The 17,691-nt window shown below is 46.5% G+C and overlaps 1 protein-coding gene across 8 annotated transcripts in view; it reads right to left on the reverse strand.

The window, feature by feature from the left end:
• PHKA2 (phosphorylase kinase regulatory subunit alpha 2) overlaps positions 1 to 17,691 on the reverse strand; it is a 75,470-nt gene that overhangs the window by 13,847 nt on the left and 43,932 nt on the right. For all 8 annotated transcript variants that reach the window (XR_005530997.1, XR_005530998.1, XM_039247378.1 and 5 more), the window contains 10 exons: positions 16,097 to 16,192; positions 14,038 to 14,145; positions 12,232 to 12,310; positions 10,530 to 10,664; positions 9,733 to 9,842; positions 8,428 to 8,572; positions 8,092 to 8,170; positions 4,957 to 5,120; positions 3,756 to 3,929; positions 605 to 693 (listed from right to left, as the gene is read on the reverse strand). Coding sequence is in view for 6 of the 8 variants with exons in the window: in XM_039247378.1 (XP_039103309.1) it covers positions 605 to 693; positions 3,756 to 3,929; positions 4,957 to 5,120; positions 8,092 to 8,170; positions 8,428 to 8,572; positions 9,733 to 9,842; positions 10,530 to 10,664; positions 12,232 to 12,310; positions 14,038 to 14,145; positions 16,097 to 16,192 (1,179 nt within the window). In the remaining 2 variants the exon portion in view is untranslated. The remainder of the gene's footprint in view (positions 1 to 604; positions 694 to 3,755; positions 3,930 to 4,956; positions 5,121 to 8,091; positions 8,171 to 8,427; positions 8,573 to 9,732; positions 9,843 to 10,529; positions 10,665 to 12,231; positions 12,311 to 14,037; positions 14,146 to 16,096; positions 16,193 to 17,691) is intronic.

The raw sequence follows: 17,691 nt of genomic DNA on the forward strand, positions 1-17,691 counted from the left end.
CTTTCTCTGTGTATGCTGTGCTGCAGTAAAAGATCTTTTCGAAAGCAAAACACACACAAAAAAATATGTAAGTTTTAGGCAACCTAAAATTGAAGTTAGGTTAAAATATTCTTCAGTGGACACTGAATCTTTCTATTCACGTAGGATGAAATCATAGATAAACCCCTAGGTAAAACGGATGACAGGAACCAGTGGGAACACCCTGACTTTTTCTTCTCTGTAGGAATCTTTTCCTAGTGTTGCACCCTGCTCCGCAAATGGCCTGTCCTTGGCTGGCTGCCACAGGGCTAGGCAGGGTTAGGCAGCGAGCTAGCTTACTTCTTCTAGTGAGACAGATTCTGATGGGTGGGTAGAAAGGCAGTTGCCTTTTCCTACATGCAAAACAACAAGGTTTGCGTCATACGCATTGGGGACACTAACTTGAGGCCAAGTGCAGAGAACTGAGTGAGTGGGCTCCCAGTGAAACACAGAACTTTTAATCCCAAAGGTCCTGGACATCAAAAAATATTCTCTTTTGACTTCAACCATGTAAAAGAGTTCTTGGGAGTAATACCGGTATCAAAAAACAGTACATTAAAAAAAGTGATTCCCCTAAATACTTTACCTTTTTTAGGAGTGGCTGAGGACAATCAACAAGATTTAGTGATTTACGGTGGGCACTCAGAACTCTAGTTGGCAAAGTCATGGGAACAACTGGAAAACAGAAGAATAAAGAAAGCCTCGTGAGGAGGAAGAAGGGAAGATACTTCTTGTGAGCATTACGGCAGCTACTCCTTATCCAATACAACCCGACAAAAGGGATGATTACTTAAATGACTTTCAGCAAGAATTTACCAGGTAGCCACATTATGTACCAGATCTGAGGACAAGAAGTGAGCAGGAACTGAGGGAAATGACCCAGCATCTGAGGACTGGAAGCGCCTTAGAAATGACAGAGGCTGACCTCTGTCCTTCAGATGAGGAAACTGGGAACGAGAGAAGAGCACTGTCCAGGGTCACTGGCCTCCTCGTAATTAAGGTGTCGGCTTCCAGGAGTCCAGTGTGCATTTCACGTTGCCAGTGCCAGATGTGACAGCTTCTGGTGTTTAACTACCTTTGGATGCTATCGTCCTCAGTTATCTACTTATCAAGCCATCTGTGTCTTCCAGGCGAGGTCATGTCATCTTGGGAAAATGGGAAGTTTTCAAGACAGAGATGGGGCATATTCAAAAGGCAACTTATAGACCTCCAGCTTACACTAGTAAATTAAACACACATTTTAATTTTACTTCCTCTCAACCCACCACTAACCCTGTAGAAAATATATTTTTTAAAAGGACAAATCCTCAAGAACAGGGAAAAGCAGGAGAGAGAAGAGAGTAGTAACGACGTGTTGGAAGTGATGAAGCTGACGGATGAGAGAGAACTGACTTAGCAGACAGAAGGCAACGAAAGCCTGCAGCCAGTTAGATTTGTTATCAGAGACTCGTCACAGGTGTCTCTTGCTGCACTATATACATCTGGAATTGGGTTCCAGAAGGGGGGGGTCCCGACATAAGAAAGACTGCAGAAGCGGTGAGTTCCCTGGATCCCTTCCCCAAATCCACATGGTTGGGCAACTGCTGTGCTCATGCTGACACAAGACTAGAGGGTCTCTGTGACGAGGGTAAAGCTGGAGGTGAGGTGTGTGGCACATCTAAAGGACGTGCACATCCCTAGGGGGAATAAGTGACTATATAGCTCCAAGCAACCAGACCCTTACCTGTCAAAAAGGAGACTGAAAAAGAGATGGTGGGGTGTCTCTGGGGAATCTACCCAGCTGATACCCGCCAAGCCGGCAGGCCCCACCTACGTGCTCAGAGACTGTCAGTCATGAGCAGGTAACCAAGCAGCACCCAACACTGGTGGAAAGGCTCTCATGTGGAAGACAGGAGCCAAAACAGGAAAAACTGACTTGAGGGACCTGAAAACCATTTAGGGAGAAGAAAATGTAAAAACAAAACCAAAAAGCCCTGCTGTTAATATTCTTAGAGGAATAAGAAATTAAACTGCATGCACAAAACAAGAATGGGGGCAATTCAGAGAACAAAGATACAAAACATGGTAGCAAAAGCAAAAAAGTTCAACTGAGGGGGTGGAACATAAAGTTGAAGCAACTGCCTTCAGAAGAGAGCCCCGGTCAGAGAGCTGGAAGACAGAGAGGGAAGCCAGACCCCCCTGGAAGGGCACCGGTGGGCTCACAGGTATGAAAGACAACAGGGAAGATGTAAGGAAGAGAGCGAGTCAAGCCATTTTTCAGAAAAATTTTACAGGACTGAAAAACATAAATTCCCAGGATTGAAAGGGCCCACTGAGCATCCAACACATGGGATGAAAATATACCCAGATTGAGGCACATCCCTGAAATGTCACAACCTGGGAACAGACACGATTCGAAAAAAAATTCCAAAGAGGAAAACAATTTATATTTGAAGGGTCAAACCTGAGAATGTATTTAGATGTCTCAACAGCAACACTGCAAGCAAAAACACACTGAAGCGATGATTTCAGAATTCTGATGAAAAACTGACCTTCAGTCTAGAATTTTATAACCAAACTCTCAAAAATGGATATACAGAATATCTGTAGAGATTTCCAGACTTGCGAGGTCTTGACAATTCTCCCAGCCAAGCGCTGTTTCTCGGGAAACTACTGGTTGTCTTCCGCCAAAATAAGAGAGTAAGCCAATAAAAAGGGAAAGCAGAGATACAGAAAACAGGAGAGCCAGCCCAGGAGACAAGGAAGCCTCAAGGAACTCTCCAGGATGACGGTGAGGGAAGATCCTAGGACAAGATGGACATCCCAGGCATGGAGGGCACCCAGGCCAAAGGGGCAGAGAGCTTCAGAAACCAGCAGCTGAGGGCCGACACCGCTGTGCCTGCCCAATGTACCATTTTTAAACTTTTTGAAACTGTTATAGAATATGTTCCACCAAAGGAGGAAATCAAGAAGAACATGCCAATCTTAGGAAACAGGGAGGTCAACTGAAGAGAGAAGCAAAGGAGATTCCAAAGATTACAGTAAAGAGAAGTCCCAGGATGCCAGGGGTGCAAAGGGCCCAGAGCACAACCAGGCAGACAGAGGAGACTTGTGGGCTCTCAGAAAAGTAGTCCAACTGAGAGATGCACAGACACAACAGACCTCGTGGACATTTGTATGTGGGCCATCGGGAGGTATAGAAAGGAAGCAAAGCAAATGGAAGACATAGAGCAACTTTGAATAAATAGTATTCATGACTTTTAAAGTTAATGGTATTAACTTTAGAAAAAATAAAAACGGTAATACAATCACAACATACTATAATGCTCAGGTGAGAATATTTGTATACATACCTGCATACATATGCGTACATACATATAAAGAGCAAATGCTGCTTAAACTAAACTTTAATACAATCATCCATGGTTATGGGAAGCGAAGCAGAAGAGTGGTGATTTAAGATAGCTAACTCCTTATCCACAGAAGAGGGAGCCAACAGATTAAGAATAAAATCAACACATCACAAGACAGCAGGACACACACACAGTTTTAGAAGAAGAGGTATGTAACCACCAGAATAAAAAGCTACGAGTGGAAAGTGGCTGCCTCGAAGTAGAATGACCGGGTCAGTGGGGAAGAGAGAGGAGGCAGGAAATCTCTGCATTTTGCAGTCTTTTACAATTCTGACTTCTAAATGATGCTCATGTAGGACTTTGAGAAGTTATCTTAACAAGCGGAAAAGAGTTTTAATAACGCACATGGATTTTCCAAACCCTTTGCTTTTGCCATAACAGAAAGTATGTCCCGAGTGGAGTGGATGGCACTGAAAACATGACTGTCTTCTGTCTTCTTAGAAAGAGGGGGCAGATAGCACTTGGAGGATGTGCTTTGTAGGAGGTGGTTGATATACTGGTCAAGTTCATCCTCGCTTTCTGGAATCAGATGGACAAGAGAAAGAGCCAGTGAGCAGCAGCTGCAGAAATATTCTAAATGTGTAACAGTGATAACAACATGCAGCACTGAGTAGATTTCACGGGAGACAACATTCTGATCTAGATATTTACACCCCCACTCCCAGAGGGTAATGAAATTTACAAAGATAATGTATGTGTTTACAAAGTCATCGTTTGGAAACACACTAGGAAAAGAAAATACAGGTCAAGATAGATAAACGTCATACCAAGGTGAACTGAATATGTAACAAAAACTGAGGGCCAGCAGCTAACATGGGAACTTTTTGTTTTGTCATGAGTGAGCTAAGCATTAAGCAATACCCAGCTCCAATAAACACAGGCCCCTTCAAACCCAAACCTTGTGTAATTAGAAAAATGTTATATACATAGGATTTCATCCCTCATATCCGACCAAACCTACAAACCTAGATCACCCTACCATTTCTTTGAAAATTCAAGCAGTGAGTTTCTGTCTTTAGAACACATTTCGTGAAAAATCCTCCTTCCTGAAACTCTGTCCCTCAAAACAAAACAAAACAAAAAAGCCCCACTTCTGCAGGTAAGGTTTGTTTTTTTTTAAATTTTTTTTTATTTTTTATTTTTTTCTAGGGGAGAGAGAGAGAGAGAGAGAGAGAGAGAGATTGAGAGACAGTGTGAGCAGGGGAGGGTCAGAGAGAAAGGGAGACACAGAATCTGAAGCACGCTCCAGGCTCTGAGCTAGCTGTCAGCATAGAGCCCGACGCGGGGCTCGAACCCACGAACCGCGAGATCATGACCTAAGCGAAAGTCGGACGCTTAACCGACTAAGCCACCCAGGCGCCCCAATGCAGGTAAGGTTTTTAAACTGTCATTTTACTCATTTTAATACATGCGAGTTTCCAAAGCCTCGTTTTTGTTATGTTAATGACCAATCATTTTCTGTGCTTGAGTCTCACGGCAATTTTATCACAATGCCAAGGTTTAAAGAAATTCGATGAACCACCCGCAAACGCATTCCAAGCCATACCCTGATGATAGGTATCTCCCAAATAGCCTCCCAAATCCGAATCAGGACTGAAGTTCCCTTCGGTGTCATCATCAAACAACTTCTCATCGCAGTCTGGATCCAGGAAGGTCAGATATGTGTAGAAAGATGTGGTAAGAAATTCCGAAAGGTTCCCTAATTTTACTCTGCCAAGGAGAGACTGTGTTAGACATACAGGTGCATGTGGACAAACTTCCACTATGAATCACAGAGACACTTTTCAACAACCAGATGGTACTTCTGCCAGAATCAATAAATACATCACTCTGCAGATTGCCCCACATAAGTAGTCATCCAAGAAATTAAAAAGAAAATTCAATACCAAGTATAAAGTGGGAGCACGTCGCATATTAAAAGCCAAAATGAATCATGCGGATTTCTTACTCCCAAACCCAACAGAAACAGAATCTATTTTACTGAACCAACCGAAGTTTTACAAAACAGACTGAGGAAACTACTTTTAACCAGAACCAAACCACGCCTTGGGGTTTCTCTGCCCTACAACAGCTGGACCAGAAGAAAACCTACCATGCAATATGCTCATGCAGGCACAGGTATATGACAGGAGAGGCGGTCTCAGAGGCAAAGTTCTTTCTAGAAGGAATGCCATGGGGGACCATCCCCAGATCAGAGCAGATGCCCAGAGTGGCCTTATTACATTTTCAGGCTGGGAAAAGTCCCGCTGACAATTGGAAGCTGGGTTTGGCAGTGTGGGGTCCCGGGCTCAGGGAGCCCAAGGGAGGGGCGGCCCCTCACAGAGAGCCATCGCTGTGTGCTTCTTAAAATGTTAGCTCCAGAGGCAAAAGACAATAGGATTTTGGGAACTACCAGCATGAGATTAGGACATCAGATCAGCATCAGATTAGCAGCTGAAAGGACTGAGAGGAACGTTTAAGGAACACACTCAAGTACACAAAGCAAGTGAATTGTGGGTGCAGGGGCCTCAGTGAGCAAATGGATGACATCAAGAAAAATGGCATGAGGGAAAGACAGAAAAGCTTTTCCTTTAATAAAGTAAAATCTTTTTCCCACTAGAGTCTTAGGGCCAGTTCTAATGATTCTTCTGCCTTGAGACTGGGCCCAGGAGGAGGTGAGGTGGAGCATGGAAAGTTTCTGAGGAAGTTGAAAGGAGTCAGGTCAAAGGTAGAACAGCAGTAATTTAAAAAGGCTTCTGAATGCCAGCTACCCCGGGAGGGTAGAGGGAAACTCCAGCATCTGGGGTGAATTCAGCTTTTTAAAGACCCTCAAACCTAAAGGAGAAGCCAAAATGAGATTCAGTTTTAATTATTTCCTTAATAGAAAAGGTAGCCTACGGAGCCAAAGCATTCCTGTTTCTTTCCAGGGTTCTCTGAATCGCTTGGCACGCTCTATCAACAGGAGGCTCTCCTGACTCTTGTCAGCCCTCATGCAGCTCAGCAGGGAGGTTAGAGCCTGGTTTCTGGGTTCATACAGAGCTTCTGCACCTATTCACCTCGAGCCCCTCGCTCTCTGAGCCTACAGCTCCTGGCCTGTAAAACAGGAGTACAGCCCATGACACAAAGTGAAGGCTAAATCAGATAGTGCATTCAAAGCAACAAAGGCGGTACTGAAAGTGAGCAATTAACTGCAGACAGTATCTTTTTTGACAATGATTAGATTTCAATTAAATATTTTGCAAAATAGTTATTATGGGCATAAGGTATTTTCACTTGGCTATGACGCCGTACACCAGGCAGTAACTTCTCCAAACCACAGGTGAAGCATTCAAAAATGCGCGCCTACTGCACTTCCGGCGCTGGTGCTGCAAATGCAGATGGCAAAATGCTAAGGACCGTCTCACTGACACTCCAGAAGCTCAGAGCAGGGGCATTCAAGGGTATGGCCAAGCCTGCCGCAAGCTCTGGGAGCAGATGTGCCAACCCCAGCACCTAGAAACACAGTGGCTCCACTCTAAGGATGCGAGGCTAAGTGAAATCTGCCAGTTACAAAAAGACATACTGGATGAGTCCCCTTAGAAGAGATACTTAGAGACAAAGCAGAAGGGTGGGTGCCAGGGGCTGGGACAGGGAGAACTCAGGGGCTGGTGTTTAATGGGCAGAGAGCTTCAGTTTTGCAGATGAAGAGAGTCCTGGAGATAGGTTGCACAACAATGTGCATGTACTTAACATTACTGAACATACACTTTAAAATGGCTAAGACGGTAAATTTTAGGTTATGTACATTTTGCCACAGTTTTAAAAACCATTGCAGTGGCAGCAGGGTCACAAGTGAGGGAAGATGTGAGAAGGGCTGACTTCCAGGCCAAATACTTGGAGGCTGGCATTATTCTATCAGGGAACCAACACAAGACTCCAGAGCCCAGGAAGGGTCATGCCTCACTCAGGGCCAGCTGTACAGTGAGGTTCTCCTAGACCCCTTCTGGCATATTCCAAGGGATTTGGAGATCAGGGCGTAGATGCTACGGAGAAAACTTCTGCCTTGTGACAGTCAGAGGGCACAACAATGGAACAGGTTTTTCCAGGAGGTGAGGCCCTTCCACCCCGCAAGATGCTTAACCATCCTGCCTGGGAGCATCGGTGGTGCTGTGGGCCTGCAAAATGAAATAGGTATCACTCCACTGAGGATGAGGGGACAATGGTCTAGGCAGGCCCTAGGCAGGTGCTCTGTTAGGTCTAGGCAGGCGCTCTGCTCTAAGGGCCCCGTAGGGAATCTGTAAAGATCTAAGAATTAGTCTTAAGGTCACAGCCCACTCACGTCAATTCAAAGAGTGTTCACTGAGCACCTGCTAGATCCTAGGCACTGGGTGTTTTCCTCCAGGCCCTTTACTAAAGAGAGACACAGCACTCCACACATTCATTCCAAGAATGCCACTTCAGAGAGACTCGACATGTTCACCTGTCTATGCCCCAGGCCTCCTGGCACTTGCAGAAGTGTCCCAAACACCCCCTGAAGCTGCTGTAGAGAGGACTCCATTTTCACGTGGGTGAATGGGTAAGTGTTAACTTCTTTTTTACACTAAAGCTCCATGCTCCTACGTTCAGTGAGTCATAGGAAAAGTGGAGAAGGGCAGCAAAAGACTCTTTAGGAAAGGTCACTGATACCTAAAATAAATAAGTAAATGTAAACCCCACAAATTACCTGGCCCCTCCAAAATACCCATCTTCCAGTTTCCTGATTGTAGAAAGGACAGCAGGATGGATGTCTGAGCCATCGTTTGCTAAGGGGGGAAAAAGACCAATTAGTTTATTTAATCTGGGAATACGGTTTGGTTTTCTGGGCATGTGCTGAGATGTTTTTATCAATACGATCTAATTAAAAATTTTATGCCATAGAAGTTTCCTGACCTAAGAAAGCCAACTGCTGAGACCCCGCTTCAGAACTTAGCTTTGTCTGTGGGACTTATTTTAAACATTTTGAAAAGGGCCCAAACCAACAGTGGGACACGAATCAGACAGATCGAATTCACTGAGTTACTGAGCATGGTGTGGGTGATGGGGAAGGTGAGCGTGGGTCTGCCCGTCATCCGCCAGCAGGTGCACAGGTAGGCCAGCTCGATCCTCAGCATCTCCACGATCATCTCATTGTCCAGGGCCAGGTAGAAATGATGCTGGTCGGTAAACTGCAAGTCAGATCAGGCCAAATAAAAAGCTGTCCTTTGTTCCCTCGACACAACCCCGGCTGTCATTCATGGCAGCACTAATCCTTGCATTTTGTTTCCAGAGAAGGAGCTCACTCCTGGCCATAATCCTCCCCCATCATGGGGCTCTCCCTGCAATCAGACAAAAATCGATCTGTCGCCTGCCCTGGAGCCGTAGCTACATCAGCGCAGAAGGGAGAGGTTCTCAGGGCTAGATCCAGTTCTAGCTCCTTGGATGAGGGTTTAAGCACCTGGCCCAGCACTACGATCTCTGAAAGGAAATCATTAACTCCTTAATTCCTACTCATCTAAGGCTGCTGGGCTCGGAGAGGATTTCCAAGTCAGGTAAGTGAGGGCACTGAGAGCCGGTGAGATGTGGAGACTGTGTTCACCTGATAGATGGTCTGGTAAATGTGAACTAAGGGCACTGCGGCCTGGTATCACTGAAAAGCAAACCATTCGCCAGCCTCTGGCCCAGTCCACACTCAGCTCTGGTCTGAAATTTGTTGCCAAGGGAAATAGCTCACAAGACTGAAGTGAACAACATGGGCGAGGGTGAAAAAGAACTTGGGGCTACTGACCCATGACCCCATAGATGACAGTGTGCCCAGGGGGTGGGGTACTGTGCCCACGGTGACAAAGTGAGCCTGCAGCTGATCTTTCTAGCTGGCCAAATGGATGAAAAACATTTGGTTTGGGTTCCACAGGACTACCTTCCTTTGTAAACAAAAACTCTGGAAAAAAAAAAAACTCTATAACCAGTATATTTAGGATCTCGTCAAGTGGGTTGGGGACTGAAAATCATACTGGCTGTCTGTTGCACAGAGGGTCTGATGACAACCGAAGCAAGGGTTAGGGACTATTGCAATTACAGGCACGAAGGCTGCAGGTCAAGTGACACGGCACTAGTAAATCTAGAAAGCGGAGAGAATCTCACTATTACTCGTGACTGGAAGTCACACTCACTCACTGAGCACCTCCTAGGGATAAAGAGTTGTGCTAGGTACTGGGGGTCACAGTATCTGTTTCTGTTTGAACAGATGCGCATGCGCTCTCTGCCTCACTCAAGGTCGCTCACCCGGAAGAAGAGGGAACCTAACCAAAGGGCGCATGTGCCTTTGCTGCTGGCCTGCTCTCCTCACCTGGGGTGTAAACGTAAAGATTTGGTTCCTAATCACATATAGCTTAGACGTTCCAAGGACGCCAATGTGCCGATATGGTCGCCCACTTAATTTCATATTCTTATTCCTTCCTATTTGAAAAATAAGAGAGATATCAGAGTTAGGACCAATATAGTAACATCTAATCCAAGTGACTTTGGCTAAGACTGGGCTTATTTTCACATTAACCCACTTTGCGGGTTGGTGTTTCTAACACCATCAATCCTTCTTTAAAACGGGACAAGGATGAATTACAAACAAATCCCACCACCTTCTTTTCATGTGTGTATACATGTGTATACAAACGGCACCTGATTCAACATCCATATGGAGTCAGACTATTGACAGAACTTTATTAGATGTTTATTTCCAACGTATTTAGTACTGAGCCCTAATACTAAGTAAAGTTAGATTTTTTAGAACAAGAGAACCCCTCTCCCATGTGAATGGGTACACGAGCATTTTCTGAGAATACAGATAAAAATCAGAAACATATCAAGACACAGACTGTTCCAAGTGCACATTTTTCAGAGGTGGTGTCTCCTTTCACAGCGGATCTGGTGAAGGGCACACAGGCACGCTCTGGCAACAGACACCTACTGAGTGAGTGTGAGAATGTGCTTGTGTGTCCTTCCTCTGCACTTTGAAGGGGGCAAGCCACGTGCTCTCGTGCCTTGCCCAATTCTTCACAATTCACGCCTACCAGTCTCCCCCACACCCAAAACCTAGAATCAAGATGCCCCCTCACCAAAACCACCCTGCTATTTCCCCAAACCTACCAAGCTTGGCGTATATGTGACTAAGGATCCGGCCTGGCTGGACTCGGATGGGGTGAATGTCAGCAATACTCTGGACGTTGACCCCATGCTTCTTCAACAAGTCCTTAACGTGGCTGTTTTCTGCCAGCACAGTAACTGTGAACAGGAGCGCGGAATCTGCATTAGACTGTGGCCCTGTGTCTCCTCACGTGGAGAACATATTACTGATTGATCTCTTCTTTGGCCTCTGACATCCACATTAGCATGCTCTCCACACCCTGGCTGGCTCTGAACACAACAGCACTGGTCTTGCCACTCTTCCTGGTTCTCTCTAGCCTCACCTCCCCCACCCCCACGATGCGTTTTTATTACGTGTCTCTTCAGCAGCTCCCAATGCCACGCGGAGATTAGCAGTTCGCCTGTGAGGTGACCCGGCCGTATGCAGAGGAGTTTCTGAAACTGTATTTGTGCTTCCCCCAGCCCAGACCTTCTGATACTTTCTATTCTATTACATTAAAAAAAAACAAAACAAAACATCGCTGATGAAGAGCATCACCGGGTCCCAGACTGCAGCTGGAAAAGCAGCAGTGGATGTCAGTGCTCCCTTAGCAGCACGCGTTGCGGTCAAGCGCAGACCATGGAGTCAGGCTCGATCAGTCTGCCTGGACGTGAGAGCAGAGTTGGCGCCTCCAGCTGTCTGCTCTGGGTCCCCGAGTGAGCTAACCCCTAAGCGTCATGTGTAAGACGTGGATGAGAATCACAATCGCCACAATTTCTATGTGATCACAGTGTTGTGACAGCTGGGTGTGTCCCCAGGGTCCTGAAGCACAGCGATGCAGGGCCTCTTGCTGCATCACAGGCAGGTGCACGGAAATGGGTCCGTGGCCACAACGGGGGCTGCCTTTCATCTGTTCATTAACTGTTTTTACCCTGTCGAGTGACTGTGTGTAAGTCAACACAGAAGCTGCAACAACAATGCAGGCCTTGTCCTTAAGAAACGTACGGTGTCACTGAGAGGAAAGAAGGCAAATACACTGCGTGGTCTGACATTAGCCATACAGAAGTTGCTCTCCGAGGCGCGCGAGCTCCTCACGAGTCCTCCCCGGGAGGGAGGGGGATCGGTGAGCCAGGACCCGCACTGAGGGATTTCCTGGTGACAACCACAGGGCATCTCAGGACCACGCTGTGAGGGTGCACTGGTTATGATGACCCCGAGGCACAGGGCGGTGAAACCACGTGGCTTGGCAGAGACAGCACCGCGGCAGCCCAGGCTGGCTTTCTGTCTCTCTGGAAGAGTCGCTGCTGGACAAGATGGGAGGCAGGTGAAAATATAGGCCTGCAACTCCGGAGAGAAGTCACACCTCAAAGGAAGCAACGAGTGAACCTTCACTTGGGTTCTGAATTTTCACCAGGGTCATGTTCTACTTTTTAAAGAATTGCAGTAAGGAAAAATGGTGCAGAGTGTATCACTTGTGCCCCAGTTGTGCTCCAAGATTTAGATTCAAGAAAATAAGTGCTTTGTAGAAAGTAACTTTGTGGTTGGGAAGAATATTGTTGCCTTTGGGAACTAGTGAGTTATAGAAGGTATGTCATGGAACTGATAAATGCTAAAGCAGACAGACATACTTTTTAAAAAGTGGAATAGGAAACTAGGGAATCTTTTGCATCAAAAATAGCAATGATTTTGCACAGTTGAATATGAACAGTAAACACGCTCACAAACCTTGTACTACAACATCAGGTTTAACGGAAGTGGAAAATCTTCTATTTAAGGGATCAATTTCTCCAGTGGCAAGGAATCCCTAGGAAAAGAGGAGAATTAACACTATAAAATACAACTGATTTTCACCTTAAACCCAACTCTGAGAATGAAATATTCTGGGGCCCAAAATATTCAGTATTTTATTCCTTTATGTTTTTTTTTAAATCAATTGCTTATCTTCTCTGAAACACAGTACACCATTTAGATAGCCACTGATAAATGTATCGTGTTTTCCACACCCAGCTCTCTAAGCTAGTGAGACATGCCAGCGTCTTGTGCGAGTGTAAAGAACAACGGTGACTAATACTTCCCGAGTCCCTACTCCTAGTGGGGCTCTGTGCTGAGCCCCTCTACATGCATGGTTACATTCAGGCCTCCAAACAGAGAGGCACTACAATGATCGTTTTACAAGTGGGAAAACCTAGGTAACGCACTTAAGGGAAGTGGCAGAGAGGGGACTTGGCCCTGGGGTGACTATCCTGAAACACAAAGCTCCCATCCCTGCTTGCAAACAGCACTGTTCACATATGATCTCCCCACATCTCTACAAAGGACAGGAGCCCTCAGTGACAGGATCCAGGTGTTCTGGGAGTTTGGAGGAGGAATCGTACCTAATGCTGGGCCTAAATAAAGGTCTCTGCATTGAAGAGGGAGAAACAGCTGTTTGTTCCCCATCTCACTGACACAGACATTGTGGCTGGAAAGTGATGCAGAAATAAATGATCAAAGCCTCTGTACTTTACAGATGAGGAAACTGAGGCTTGTGAGGCCAGAGAGCTGATAAGAGGCGGATGAGACACAGTCCCTACCCCCAAGGACGTGCCCATGGAATGGAGGAGGCTGTCACACCCACGACAGAGCGGCCCCACCTCAGCACCAGTGGCTCCTAAGGGCCGCTTCCACTGTGATATCTTTACTTTTGGTATTTTGCACACTAGGAACCCCAGTGGTATCGGACCCACTACTCAACCCCCCGCCCCCCACTCCCAATTGCTAGAGTCTGATAAAACACACAGGACTGGGCGAGCCTCACAGTCCAGGGCTCCTAGCTCTTCACCCTGGGCTGTTTCCTCCATACCCCTCCCCAGGGGCCCAGAGTAGTCAGCTGGGCAGGAGCCTCTGATGACAGATATACCTGTCCAATAACATCACCCACACATCATCTACACCATCACCCCTGCTGGGGAGGGGGATTCATTTTTAGTTGGCAAAAAAGCATTTGCATTTTAAAAACTTAAGCCTGGGAACAAGAGAACATTTAACAAGAAGAAAGGAGTCAGAGGCAACAGGCCTTCTATGTAAGGGTTTGGGGGGCTGAGGGAACACCTGACAAAAATTCACCACAGAAAAACTATCCCCTGCCCCTTCACGTGGAGAGACTGTACAGTCGCGCCGTTTCCTGTGCCCAGGACCGTGCCAGGGGTAGCTGGAAGCCGACTTCTCCAAACCTGTATCTTTCACACGTGTGCTGATCCTGACTAGGAAGCTTCTTGTCTCCTGCTGACCATCAACCAGGTTCCAGCCACAGACCAGGAATGTGAGGGTGGGGCGGGGGTGCCTGGCAGGCAGCGGACTGTGAAGTGGCTTTGCTTCGTAAACACGGGCACACAAGCCCTGGCGGCAGGCCTCAGGGCCCATCCAGTCCGGCTGCCTTCACAACTCTGAGTTGCCAAAGTCATTCAATAGCCACGTGGGGCAGAGCCCCTAAGGGTCCCCGGTACCTCAAATCAGCCAGCTTCCAGTCTGTGAAGCCCCCCAGTCCCCTACCTCTGCCAACAGCGAGCTGAGGATGTACAAGGACTGACCCCACAGATGGGGCAGCTTCCCCAGAGGAACTCTGTCCACCGTGTGGGGGTTCTTATACTCTTCATCCACCTGCCACAGAGAAAACCCAAAGTCAGAAGGTCAGAGGATAAGGAGACCAGTGTCACTGCACACTGGGAAGCGCACTGAGGATTTACAAAACACCGCTCATTCGATCCCCCAGGTCAGTCCCGTGCGAGCGCTGGAACAGGGAGGCTGAGGGGCTAAGGCCTTTGTGTGGGGGCCACATGGCTACACGCAGCTGAAGCGGAACTGAAATCCAGGCCTGACTCCAGGCCAGCGCCCTTCCCACAAGCACCCTGACAGCAGCAGGCAGAGGCCTGGGCTGCCTTCCGTGAGCACAGCTCTGGGCAGCAAGACGCTTCACGGCTCATGTTTACATTCGTCTGTACTACGGGGACGATGATCTGAAGCGCTGCCCTACAGCCACGGCAACACATCGCACAACGCTAAGTCAGTCACGTTCCTCCGGTCCCATTATCCCCAGAGGCTCCCACACTCTGCGTGCCTATGCAAGATTACCAGAAGGTGGCACTATTTGCTGAGGAAAAACAGTGTTGTACTATGAGATCACTAATTTTCCACCAGGGACTCAATAAGCTGGATCCACTGGGGGCTTCTGACTCTTCAAAATAAGCAAGAGTTCTTTTTCAGACGGACAGGGCTGCATATACACTGTAAAAGTTAGCCTGCAATTTTCTCTGTTGTAAACTCCATACTGACCTTTGGTTTTTGTTTTTTTTTTTTTTTTTTTTTTTTTTTTTTTTTTTTTTTTTAAGTAAACTCTACCCCCATCATAGGGCTCCAACTCACAACCCCGAGATCAAGAATCACATGGTCTACCAACTAAGCCAGCCAGGTACCCTTGACCTTTGGGTTTTTAGCCATTACAACGCTGGTTGGGGGTAATGTTAGTGACCACTAACAAAGCAAGCAAAGCAATCAAAGAAAACGGGACACTTATCCTTCTCCCAAAGGGAAAATCACACCATGAGGGGAGTCACACTCGGTGGATTAATCAGTGATGTTATTAATAAATTGTTAAAATCTGCTGCCACAGTAAACATCAAGAGAACCTTAAACTCATGAACTAAACAGAATTAACCATGTCATTAATCAAATAAGCCAACAGGATGATAGTGTGGAAGGAGATTCTCCAAAACGTCAGAGTTCTCTTTGGTAGCCAGTTTGGTTTTCTTTGGGTAGCAAGAGTAGAGATAAATATTTTCTTCTTTCTACAGATTCCTGGATGTTTTGCAGTGTACAGGATTGCTTTCACAATCAGAATGTACATTAAGGCTATTTGAAATGTAAGTAGGGTTAAGAAAAACTGTAAAGATCTAGAATGAGTAATACTTGATGCAAAGAACAGAAGGCAAAGCGTTTGGATCACAAGACAACTTGGCTCTGGCCTCCCCCCAGCCATAGGCCAGCTCCTGCCTCCCTGTGGAGGTGTGGCGGTCTCCTGCCCCCTCTCCACCCCAGTACTCCTATCTGCTTGCAGGTCCTCTAATGCACTAGGCCTTTGCAGCACCACTCCCGGGTCTGCCCTCCACTCCCCAGATCAGCTCCTCGACCCCCCTCTAGCCTGTAACCCTCACGGAGACAGAGGTGACACTGTAACTCCTCTGTGCCCCGTGCCTAGCTTGGTGCTTTAGAAACCACTTCTGGATGGGGCGCCTGGGTGGCTTAGTCGGTTAAGCATCCGACTTTGGCTCAGGTCATGATCTCGCGGTTCGTGGGTTCGAGCCCCGCGTCGGGCTCTGTGCTGACTGCCAGCTCAGAGCCTGGAGCCTGTTTCAGTCTGTGACTCCCTCCCCTCTCTCTGACCCTCCCCTGCTCACGCTGTCTCTCTCTCTCTCCTAGAAATAAATAAAAACATTAAAAAAAAAAATTTAGAAACCACTTCTGGAGAAAAGGTGTTAGGTCTGAAAGGAGGATGAAAAATACCAAAAGGTCAAGCATGAACTCACTTCGTTCTAGATAAGCAGCCCTTGGTTACCTTGTTGGGCGGGATGGCATACAGTTCTGGCACCAGGTGGATCCCGTTCTTGCCTCTGATTAATATTCCCTCCAGGGCCTCTCGGTATTCTTGGACCTGGAAGACAGCCCCATCCCCCAGCATGAAAGAGGCATCACTAATACCGTAACAGGAGCACAACACAGAAAAGCACGTCTTCTGGCCACAGATTATTAGGACACAGGGTCAAGAAATGCACAAATACCTTCCACTTCAGGAGCGCAGGAGGAACTAAGACTCTCGCTGACAGCAAGGGTTAGAAGAAGCTAAACGCGTTGGGCTTTTCTGTACTGTCTTAACTCATGACTTCCAATATTTCACCCTTAACTTCTCACAATATAAATTTTGTCTCATCAGCCAGACTGTATAAACTTCTTGGAGTGGAGGCTAGATCTTAAGCAGGGCATCCTATTTCCACCTACCGGTTTTCCACTTAAAAAAGCCCTAATTCAAACATTTATTGCTCAAGAAATACTTGTGAAGTGAATCTGATGTGAGGAAAAGGAAGTGTATGAACTACGATCCATGTACCCGAATCTTAGGGTGTACTCCTCAATATAATAAAAGCTGTTGACATAAACATTTCCATTACATTAAGAAGGCAGTGATAAAACACCTATGTATGAAAAGGAAAAAGACAAAAAGGGGGGAAAAATCCTTAACCAGCCACCCAGCTTTTTAACACATTTTATCTTTGGAAAGCCTAATCAAATGCCTTCTAGATCTCATTTTCTTCACTTTTGATATTTGTGGACAGCAAAGTCTGACCAGTGGTGTGTCACTTTTTAAATGTCGGCAGCAAGTGGAAGAGACAGAATAGGTGTAAGAGTGGTAAATTCTACGAGGCCTAGAAAATCAGGTTCTAAAGCACATTCTTTTTTGTCTTCTCAGCTTTTCGTTTGTTTCTCATACTGTCAAACTTCCTCACAACTGAAAATCTAACTCAATTGTTTTGAGACCTTTCAGTTTTGGGATAAAAAGACAGAAAACATAAGACCCAAGATAATCACCAAAGCACAACAGTAAGAATCAATAATGGGGGAACATTAACATTTGAAGCTTACTGCCATGTTGGGAAGGAAGAATTTCCTCTGCTCTTCAAGGTCCTTCTAGCTGGACTAAGAATCAAATGGACATGAAACAGATTATCAGGAAAAAAATCAAATTTAATTACATACATATGGGGAATCCACACAGACAGGAAATTCCACAGACAGTGAGGCAACATGAGGCTTATCTGACATCCTGAGCTCGGGAGAGGGGTAGGGGTCTGAGGACACAAAGGGAAGGAAGACCATTTGCAGGAAGGTGGGAGAAGATGTTTGGAAAACAAAGGTTGCCCAGCTATGCACGTAAGTTTCTGAGGTAAAGAGGGATCTGTGTCAGTAGCTCTCTTCCTGGCATAGGCAGGCAGTTGAGGGGGAGATAAGAGGTTTTCTGGAATCTACTGGGTTTTGATTACTTTTTAAAAAAATTTTTAGGGGCGCCTGGGTGGCTTAGTCGGTTAAGCGTCCGACTTTCGCTTAGGTCATGATCTCGCGGTTCGTGGGTTCGAGCCCCATGTCGGGCTCTGTGCT

Source organism: Hyaena hyaena, unplaced genomic scaffold, assembly GCF_003009895.1.
Source record: "Hyaena hyaena isolate Hyena2069 unplaced genomic scaffold, ASM300989v1 scaffold_295, whole genome shotgun sequence".
NCBI lineage: Eukaryota > Metazoa > Chordata > Mammalia > Carnivora > Hyaenidae > Hyaena > Hyaena hyaena.